Raw genomic sequence first — 11,041 nt, 5'->3', positions numbered from 1 at the left:
ATTCTCCGATGGAGAGGGTTTGAATGAGAGGGGAAAAGTAATTCAAATAGAGACGACCGCGGGGGGATAAACGGCAAAAAAGGTGGGTTGAATTGAAATTCCCCCGTACCCGCCGTAAACGAGACCCTTGCCGGAACTTGATGATCGAATGCAGCCAAGCGAGAGACGATTGGCAGGATTCAGCCAACGACCAGGGTCTGTCAACGCAAAACGCCTATTAGCACGGGACGGATCTTATAATAATAATATATGGTAATAAGATAATTAAGCTGACGACTGGGAAGAGACGCACGATGAATATGGAGACCACCACCCAGCCTCGACGCCTCTTGGGATTCGAGTCGTGGAGGGGGGCTAGACCCTCCAGACGCTCATGCCCCGAAAGGATATATCTTTTGATGGAAGAAAAAAATTCCTCCCGGGAATGACCAGGAAAGAAGAGAATAAAGCGACAAAAGATGAAATTGGAAAGATGGAGAGAGGGGAGAATGGAATTGTGTGGGACGGGGGGAAAAAGGGCAGGGGATTTACTGCCGACCACGCAATGACAATAACCAAGTATAAGTTAGAATCAAAGATGTACTTTTTTTTCCGTTATAGATATGTTGGAGCAAAAGAATAGGAATAAAAAAAAAAGAAAAGAGGGAAAGTGGAATAATATGATGTTCTAAATCTGCTAGTTAAGGCTCAAGAGTGAATCGAATAAGGTACTTTGTAATATATGGTAATATATATGGTAATATATGTAACTTCCATGTACTAGTATTACACTTGTTACGGGCAAATGACCGATTTACGGCGCTTCGCTCGCCCAAAGAATTTACGTTGTACGTGCCACTCCCGTCGTCTTAAAAAAAACGACCCTTTTTTTACTTTTTCCTTTAATTTTCTTTAAATTGCTTATGAAGAGGGACTTTTGAACTTCTTTTTAATTCGACTTCGTAGGGAGAAAAGTGGTTACTTGGGCATCAGGATCTAGAAGGTCTTTCTCTGCATAACTCTCTGCATATTCGCACGGGCCCTTCTCTTTTTTTGTTAAAACATATCATATTGTCTGACATGGGTATTGTTTTCGAGTACAGAGACCGGCATCTCGAATTAGATCATCGGCCCGAGTGGCCGTAAGGCCCCGTACTAAAGTTGAAACTAATGTATGTGTTTGCCCCCACGACCCTCTTTCTTTGAGTCGGGGCTGGTCCAAACGCAGGTACCTATCAATTTCCATGGCCAGTTGGAAACAGCCGGAAATAAGCTTGTGGGAAGACAGTAACACGGGCACTCCCAAAGACATGCTCCTTAGCGTCCCCGGAGAAATTCCAGATGCAGGTTAAGTGGGTACTGTTCGTTAGTGGAGGTGTAACTCTCGGTCAAAGAGGTCTCGTGGGAATCCAGGACATCCATCTTGTGTTAAGATCTCAAATCTCTTATCTGGAATATTTCAGATCAATGAGATTGCTTTCTGCAGACCCGTGAAGAATTGAAGCAAAGTTGAAAACAAGAAAGAAGAAAAAAGCACCATCAGAAGTGTTTATATCGAAGTTTATAGTCCATGCTTTTAGCGCGGCGCAGCGGGGCGGATGATAGTAAACCGAGCAACGGATGGATCCTCAAAAGATAAGAAATGTTCTATGGGTCTTCCTTTTTCGCCCTTCTCGTTTGGGGCTTTTGAAGGGGAAGAGAAGAGAATGGCGCTGTTTCCCTCAGCTTTGAGTAGATATTGCCATATATCGTAGATATTGCAGATATTCCAAAAAAAAAATAGCCGCGATGATATAGGAGAATCAATCTCATCTCGGTACAATAATATAACTGTGAAGACTCACCGAGAGGCTCATAAAGAGATCCCTATATTACCCGAAAACAGTACCACCCGCGTATGGGGGAGATATACACGATGGCTTGTCACGGAATTTCCCCGATCTTCGCCCCCAAAACGATGTAAAGTACCAAGTAAAAAGGCAACCGACAACTTCGCAAATCAACGTCCATCGTTGGCATTTGGGTAAATTCTTCCTTCGCGGGGGATCTTGCGGTGGACTTCCGTATCGGTTAATATCCCTGCTCTTTCTTCGCTTCTCTTGCCATAGGTTGGCCAGAGGTTTGCCACTGCGGCACTAAGGCGGGGTTCATGTACAACTCCGGCCGGTCTCTCGTGGATTCAGAGTCGATCTCTCAGAATTCCGTGTCGTTTTGATATTCCTCGGGAGTCTGGTCGACTCAAAACCATGTGGGGACGGGGGACCCGGATCGGGATACGGAACAGGCACGCGAGGCCTAAATGGGCCACAAATGATATTCCCATCTTCCAATAACGACGTAGGAGAACGAAGTTAATCAGCTCCAATATACCGTCGAGTCCTCTGAAGCTCCAGAGGACTATTTGGCCCCACGACCCACCATAAGTTGGGGAATCCAAGATAAGAGGGCTTGATAGGAATGTAAATTAGGATGTAATTAACCATGGTCATTGCTGATAAACTGTAGATCGGGGGGACTTTTTTTGGACCTTATCTCTTTGTTAGCATAAAAGTACATGGAAGTCATACGTGTTTCTAATCATATTGTCAAATCCATTTTGGATCAGGGAATATGAGTGGGGGAATAACTGTCTGTCTCAGGCACCCGGATCAACCCGAAGATGTATGTCGCGGGGGAAAGCACTGGGCAATTATTGCCATCGCACAGGGGAGGTGGGTCGTGGCGTCCTGCACATTCAGCCCGCGACGCCAATCTGACGGTACTTTGGTCAATGGTCTTCTCTCACGGGAGTAAGAGGGGTTGGGAGGCCGGTCCTTTTTTTTTTCTGTGCGGTTCTTGCGGTTACGCGAGAAAATATCCCAAAAGGTCGATGCATTTGCCTGATCCCATATGAACAAAAGTGTTTGCCCAGGGGGCGAAGAGCGTGGCGACAAGAGACACCTGGTCGTATGTCACGAAACCAAACAGGGATTCCCCTTTAGGGGAATCCGAGTTAACATAGTCGAGATTGACCGAGTTGGCACCGAAGTGAAGCCGAAGTCAAAAGGAAACACCTGGGACAATGCACTATATATACGTTGTACTCAGGAACTCCAAGAAAATTGACGCCTTGCCGTGTGGTTATCCACCAAAACCGTCTCGATAAGACGTAACGCTACCTAAGGGGCCAAACAATGTGCTGGCTGATATCGCAACCAACAGGGTGAATCCCAGGTATCTTGGCCAAAGAAAATTCAACGTGCAGAGAGAGATAAGACCCCCTGACACAGACCAGAGGAATGATTGATGCGTTATAATTGGATCTATCCCCTACACCGCCATCATACTGCGACTCTGCTATCTCCAGATTTCAACCCCAGAGTTTTCTTTCCACCGGATCTCCGGGGGATCCTCGAATGCGGATCCCGTGGCGTCAATTTATGATGCCGTAAATGGACAATGGACCTTATCTCCGAGGTCGTCTAGAGCTCACTGTTGTCTGTGAGATAAAGACGACTATATCTCTGATGTGACTGATCTTTGAGACATCCCAATGCATCTCCCACAGATATGGGGATGATCAGATCATTGGCTCAATCTGTGATAATCTGTGGTATCAACACTGACGCGACGCCATCAGCAGATCACGCAAGGAGAAAATCACAGATGACAATCTCCTCGGAGTCACCAGAATGCTCTGGTTTATCTTGCCAATCTCGTCTTTGTTCTATCTTGATGGAAGGGCCCTATCAAGTGAGATTTGCGAGGTTATTGATGTACAAATCCATACTCTCTTGGCTATTTGTAATCAGGACTTCTCACCCGGGTTTTCTATCTCCTTATTATCTATCTTCCTATCTCCAAGGCTGTGTCAAAGGGGTTTGTTATCAACTCAGATGACCTAAAGTCCAGAGTTATTTGGCATTTGATGTTCATGTACGGAGTACGGAGTACAGAGTATCCAGGGACATAAATTGTCCTCACAGGGACAATGCTCTGCACAGTATCGAGAATTTGATTGGTATTTCTCAAAGAACCAATAGCCGACTCGACTTTTTACGGGTTTCCGGTTTTGGAATACGTATGATCCTGACCAATAGAGCCTCGAGAACAAGTCAAGGTACTTGCTCGCTTCTCTGCATGTGAGCTATGATGCATTACTCACCCCTATGTCTGACGCAACTTTGCTCCTACTATTTAACGCAAGAAAGAATACGATTCCCATACGGAGTATGTACAAAGTACTACGTGCTATTTTGTTACGTACAATTAGGCTTTGACAAAGCAAGGGTGCACCGTACATGTACGCTTCTGTAAGCAGGAAGTCGGAGAATCATATATCATATCCATAGGTAGGGCTCTTATAATACACGCTTTGTACATTGATAATAGACTAATAAGAACTTTGAAGGGAAGACTGAGGTATTCTAAAAAAATATAGATATGCAATGCAGGCATTGTGGAAAATATATACAAACAAAGTACGTATTTCCAGAACAAATTAAGCACGTGCCTTGGAGAAGGCTGAAAAGAGATAAGATTATAGCTCAGTAGAGAAATACTAGAACAAGGTCATCGATGTGACTCAAATCATGACTGTAACAAAGTATAGTAACACTTCAATTGTTATTCTATCTTGTTCGTTGAGCTGGTCCATATATTTCCTGCATGCAGGAGGCTCATCTTCCTAATAACACAAAAGCGACAAAGATGAGAAGGGTATCCTGTATTGACGAGATTACACATAAATCGTCTATGAGAATAAAGGGGAATAAGAAGAAAAAAAGTCTATATGGATGACCCAAAGAAAAGCTCCAACATGTATGAGGTAGATGACACTCCAATCCAGACAACCACCGGCCAGAAAAAAACAACCCGCATATAACCAGGGGGTAAATGCCACTGAATGAGATAGAGAAAAGCATGCAAAACAAAAAGGGGTTTAGAAAGAGCCTGAAGAGATATAGGGGAAATGAAGAGGGTGGACTATGCCATGATAAAAAAAAATATAAAAAAAGAGACAAGAAACCATGGTAAAAAAAAAAGCCACCCGAAAACCCTTGCGCCCGCTAATGACCAGCTGCAAAGCAGACCCGCCACGGTATATGAGGATGAGGTGAAAATGTAGAAGATCAAATGCCAATTGGGGGTAAAAAGTATGTCCCGCGGGGTATTAGAAATGAAACAGGCCGTCTAGGAATGTGATGTGCAACATGAATTCGGACTCGAAGAAATGCAAAAGGGGCAAGCTTGGCAGAAGTAGAATATCAGAAAAGAAAGGGTTCATGGGTTTGGTGACCGGGCCGGGCCTCCAGGGTGTCCCATCGAAGCAGGGTTAGGCGGGTATGCATGTTGTGGAACAGGGTCACCAGAGTACATGGGATATGGGACGACTCCCATCCCAGACATAGCACTCATATCCTGCCATTGAGGATAGCTCATTCCTGGTGGGTATGGTACGGAGCCTGGAGTCTGCATCTCAGGCGTACCTGGCGAGCCAAGTGGGCCCATGGCACTCGTGGCAGACAGGGATTGTGCGGGCGTGGTCATCCTCCGTTTGGGCTCTGGAGGCATGTGCGGGTGAAACTGATTAGGGTATGATGAGCCCATTTCCTGTCCAGGATAGCTCATAGTTCGAGGCGGTGGCGGCGGAACCTGCCAAACTGTTCCGTCTGGCTGCATAGCCATAGCGTATGCTGGCGTCTGGCCCATAGGCTGCGGCTGGCCTCCCATTGAAGATGCTGCAGATATCGGCGAAGGGGGTGGCAGGCCTGAGGGTATGTTCCCAGGATTCCATACGTTCGGTGACATATTCATCATCTGGCCCTTTGCGGCTGCCATCGTATTCAATAGTTGCGGGTCTGCTATTGTCGTAAATTCGTCCCATGCGACTCCAGCGTCCATTGGCTGGTGCCCGGCAAAGTCTACTGGTCCCATAGGTCGGTCTAGTTCGGATCAATCAGTTCAATTAATTCGTCTGGATCGTAGTGCAGAGGTGATAGTCTGCATGGCACAAACCTACCTGGTGTTAGACTCATGGTGGTTTGAACCATTCCGACGTTGTATGTTGACATGTCCTGCGCGGACGAGGCGTTCATTGGCATAGCCTGGTATGGGTAGAAAGTCTCGGCGGGGTCGGCCATCAAATTAGTCGGAGAGGAAGCAATTGGTGTAGTGTTTGAGCGCTCAGTTGAAGGTGTTTCCAATCTCGAGTTTGGTCGTGATTTCTTTTCAATTGGTGGTTGTTGGTCCACTGGAAAAAACTGACAGTCCTTTCGCAATCGAATGCAGTTTTCACATCGTCCTTCCGTATCATCTGTCGATACAAGACATCGGATCTTTCGTCGTCGACAGTGTACTGTAAATGTATAAGTAAAATAGTCACATGCGGATACGCCACTCTCAAAAGGAGGGGTCTTTTTTGGAATTTCCTCCAGATTGACACATTTTCGCACAGCGAAAATGGAGAGGAAAAGGCGACACGCAAAAGAGTGACGAGTGCTTGGGATTTATTACTGACCACATGCGACAGAGGTTCGATGATATCCTAACTTATTGCGCTTCTTATCATTTGCGTCCATGGCGCTTTGTGAATTTGCTGTTGATGCCATCTGGTCGACAGCTGCGGGCATAGCTCCCACGAGCACGGTTCTCTCGCTGTATTGGTCGAAGGTGCATCAAAAGCCCTGGCAAGGTGAAAGGTGTGTGTTGTGAAGAAGTAGCCGGCTGATAAGACCTCTAGGCGTGATCAAAGATGAATGCGACAAGAATCCGCGCAAGGCTATACAAACACTGCAAAGAGAATATGACTGAGGAGTGCCTCCAGAGGATGACGCTGCTACAATTCCCAGGTTCTGATCCACATGCGCCACACTGGACCAGGTATGATATTGGCGTTTCAGAGCGAGGGTGTTGGGCGTATGTTAGGGCCCGCCGCGTGTCTCAAAGTATACAGGTACTGTGCAGTAGAGTGGTCGAGGATAGATTAGATTCCCAAGTTCGGAGTCCCCCAAATTCCCAAGTCCAGTAATTGCGAATTAATCAATGATTATTATAGTGATTAAAGTGTTGAAATGCCGGGGATTTGGACGGGGTTAGGGCCTAGAAGTTTATTGTGGCCCAGTTTGAGATCGAGGAAGAGATCACACTAGGACAAGTCGATAATAACCAAAAAGAGATTAAAAAGAAATTGGAAAAGGAGAAAAGAAAAGGAAAAATAGGGTATTCAAAGGAGCGAATATGAAGTGAACGGTGTGAAGAGAAGAAGGGCAGATCGAAGATGGTAGGTATAGTCCAACAAGTAGAAGCTAATCGCGGGGTGAAACGCCCAAAGGTCTTGTGTTTTAATTTTTTTGGCTGTTTTATTAATATTTCAAGATTTTTGATTTAATTTAATTTTCACAATGTATGTATATCACGCCGTACGTGGAACAAGGTGGCTCTCATACCAACTAAGACTAACACGGATGTATCGACTTAGCCCAAATCAACTGCAGGTCATTGTCAATGGATGATCAGTTCAGGGGCCCGCGGAGAACTTCCCTTATTGCTCTGATCCTATTATATACTTTATAGTAAAGTGTAGATTTACGCTTGAAGGGAGAGAATTTCTTGTTTTCTCAAAGTTTTTACTGTTCTACTTATTTTTGGTAATACATTTTTTTTGCCCATGTAGTTCATTTTTTTAAAAAAAAAACAAAAATACTGTCATCATCAGATTGGTCCTCAGTTGATTAGGTAACTTGCCAATGCCCCTGATTGCGTACTATAGACCCGGTTCTTCAAATGAAGCAAAGGCGAGGAACCATGGTCTGGGAGCCATGACAACAGTGGAGATGAGTGGATGTTGGATAGTGGTCGCTCAAAGTGTACAATACCAGTTAGGCTTAGGGCCAACAAGGATACCTGTCAATCATTGATGAACTGGGGAATACTTCCTTCAAGTCCCAACTAGGTGATTGGTGACGCGAGCTTAGGTCGGCACTCAGAACCAATGGGCTTGTTAATTAGAGGATCCATCACGAAGAACCTTCTGTCTCAGGTTATTTCAGAGGCTGATCCCTAGAAACCTTGGTGGCTTCTCGAAGGGGAGCTGTGCAGTTCGATCTAAGTGATATTGACCACATGGTCTTCTGGAAGAATAGAATTCCGCTATCCCATATTTCTACTCCGTAACATTCTATGATCTGAAACGAACCATCGGTTAATTTGTGCTAAAAACAGATTCAGGGTCCACGGTTGGTGTGTATCAGGTTATTGGTTATTTTTTTAAATCCTATTTTCCTTTGATAATGTTTTAATATAGCGTCTATTTTTCTAAAAAAAAACTATATTATCTTAGATGTTGGTTTTGGTTTTCGCCCCTTTTCCGATAGATTTAATCCCTATTTGGCTGGCACATTTCTCTAACCAAAAAAAGAAGAAGAAAAACATCAAATATCCATGGAAATAGTGGGCCAATCATTGGTGGCGGACCTTTCTTCATGGATCCGACTACAACATACTATGTACCTTGAAAAGTCTTAACAAAACTCCGTAATAATATGTCAATCAGGATAATCTCTGTTTCAACGATGCCGTATCTGAGCACAATTCCCAGGAACACGTGGCCTTTAAGATTTGATACAATAAAATATAGCATTGGACGCCGTACTTTAGAAACCAATCGGTACATACATGAGGCAAGCACTTAACACAGCCCTGAACTAATACCCAAGTGGGATAACCGTCCGAAAGCCTTAAAAAAATCCGTGGTCATATACAAATAATATAATAATAATACAACATAGGTAACAAAATGCGAAGTCGCAAGCGATCTCACAAATAGTGGAGTTAGTCAAGGTTTAATTAAGGATCATCTTAACGGTGGTAGCGTGTTACAGGTTGGGTCTTGGCATTGTCATGGGGCTCATCTCGGGGGTTTTTTTCTTCTACCTCGCTTCCATGGAGACTCAATGGAAGGGATAATTCCACCCCATACTTCTATATTAAATGTAGAGAAGCCATGGGCCTTATTCTATACAATATAATATACCTGACCAGATGAGAGGGGGAGAGAAAACAAAGAGGTGTGACTATTATCCACTCCCGGTTAAACTGAAGAGGAAAACGTGTCAAAACCCGGCGTGGCTTGAGGAATATGTACTACTGTTCTGGTAAGTGGACTGGAGTACTGGTGTGGTGTATCACGTCAACAACACCCCTCAAGGCCAATAAACGCCACCGATCTTCGTACTCTCTCGTGCTCCTCCAAGCCACTTTACAAACAACGAATAACGTACAATACTTTGTATACACTGTATCCTTTCAAATCCAAGGGGATGCTTCCACCGCCCTTTTGCAAAGAGAAACTACAACATTAATAGGCCCCACAGCTCAGCACCACAGGTCAAAGATCGACAAGCACGGATCTTGAGAAATGCACATGGGACAATACAATTGGGTCGTCTCACAACAGGGACTCTTTGCGGTTGGGGTGCGCCTGCAGCTAATCAATCAGCACATGCATCGTGACGCGGCAAATATTCCAAGGTTGCGATAGATCTCGCAGCAGTGCAAGGCAACTATGCAACCATAGACGCGACGAAGCCATACAATTAATAATATACATATATTTACTAATTAATGCATGTTGTATATAAAATGCAGTACATATACTGTAGCACAAATTTTATATATAATTTGGTCCATTTGAACAATTAGGCGAAGCCCCAACGGGCGTCGCGTCATTGTCGATCGGGAAAATTGTTTAAACTGAAACAGGGTCCAGGGCTGAGCGAGATCTCGTTGATCTCAGCCAAGAATACACCCATGTGGGTGGAGAGATGTAGAAAAGTCTTCCAGGTGTGCACTTTTAGATATCGATTAATCAGATAATCACATCCATGTTGTATCCTAGTCTACCTCGGTCGTCTACGTAAAAAGTAGGTACATAGTGAATATGGTGGTTTGAAACTATTGTACACTTCGAGAAATGCCCCCAATTTTTCCTTTCTGGGATTAGTACGCAAACGCCCTTTTTTTCCCCCTTGCCAAACCCCAACTGCCGAGCCCCGCAGTGGCGTGCAGGTATACGCTACTTTGTCAGGTATACGCTACTTTGTATGAGCTAGGGCTATATTATTCGGTGTTATGATTGTTCTTTGGGAAACTGCATTGATGGTAATTTTTTTGGACTAGGTCTGTCGCGTGGCATACTTTCGGGTTTGGTGCTATTTTAGAATGTCTACTCCGTAGCCTCTACCTCCCAAGGAGTCTAATGAGGCTTATTTGCCCAAGAAACCGCCTGTGCGTATGTATAAGTATGCAGATGAAATTATATGATTAATATGTAAGTCTGCATATAGGTGATATCAAGCAGGTGGTGAGCCCTACTCCGTACAATATACATTTAGAGATACTCCGATATACAATTAGGGTTTTCCCTCTTCTCCCTACAATATATATAGTAACAACACTCCGTACTCCGTACCATTTATATATGAGATCGGAGATCTCCCTGTGGGCCAACAATGCAGGGACCTCACTGGTCTCTCAACTTTGGACCGGCTGTTTCACTATCCTCGGGGCCCTTGACTCCATTCGGTCAGCTCCAAGGGGGAGGGTCACCCTTTTTAACCTGCAACCTGCCTTACGCGTCCTCCCAAGAAAAAAAATAATCCATCCCTCTCTCCATTTTGCCCCTATCATGATTCGCGGCGTTTTTATTTTTTTATTTTTGGTTTTCTGAAGGAGAAGAGGAAGGTGGTATTCACTGTTTTTCCTGGCGTCCGATGGCGCAGAAGGCTTTTCCCCCCTTCTTGACCACGCTTGCATTTCTCTTCTCTCCACGGCTTCTCCGGAGAGAAAACCCGTTGAAGCCACAAGAGGCTTTTTTCCAGTTCCCAAAAAGGGGGCGGCCAATATCCGCGGACTTTTATCCTATATTGTTTTACTCAATCATGGAGAACAATGCCCCAGTTTGCGCGATTATGGCCACATTTCGTCTTCTCGGACTTTTCCCATATACAGTCCCCCAAATTTTGACCTCTAGAACAGTAGCAGCATGGCGACCAATATCTCTATTCATTTGAAAAAAAATGCC

At 44.7% G+C, this 11,041-nt stretch overlaps 1 protein-coding gene across 1 annotated transcript; it reads right to left on the bottom strand.

The window, feature by feature from the left end:
* Positions 1 to 5,241: 5,241 nt before the first annotated feature.
* N7479_004895 (putative C6 finger domain protein) lies at positions 5,242 to 6,590 on the bottom strand (the record flags this gene model as incomplete). The annotated part of the gene is made up of 3 exons (XM_057252592.1): positions 5,242 to 5,903; positions 5,981 to 6,316; positions 6,479 to 6,590. 3 exons carry the CDS (start codon positions 6,588 to 6,590, stop codon positions 5,242 to 5,244), a joined length of 1,110 nt encoding a protein of 369 aa, XP_057111917.1.
* Positions 6,591 to 11,041: the final 4,451 nt, after the last annotated feature.

This window comes from Penicillium vulpinum, assembly GCF_028829585.1.
Source record: "Penicillium vulpinum strain IBT 29486 chromosome Unknown utg000002l_segment0_segment0, whole genome shotgun sequence".
Taxonomy (NCBI): Eukaryota; Fungi; Ascomycota; class Eurotiomycetes; order Eurotiales; family Aspergillaceae; genus Penicillium; species Penicillium vulpinum.
Note: the sequence above shows the minus strand (reverse complement) of the source record. Positions and strands in the feature narration are given on the sequence as shown.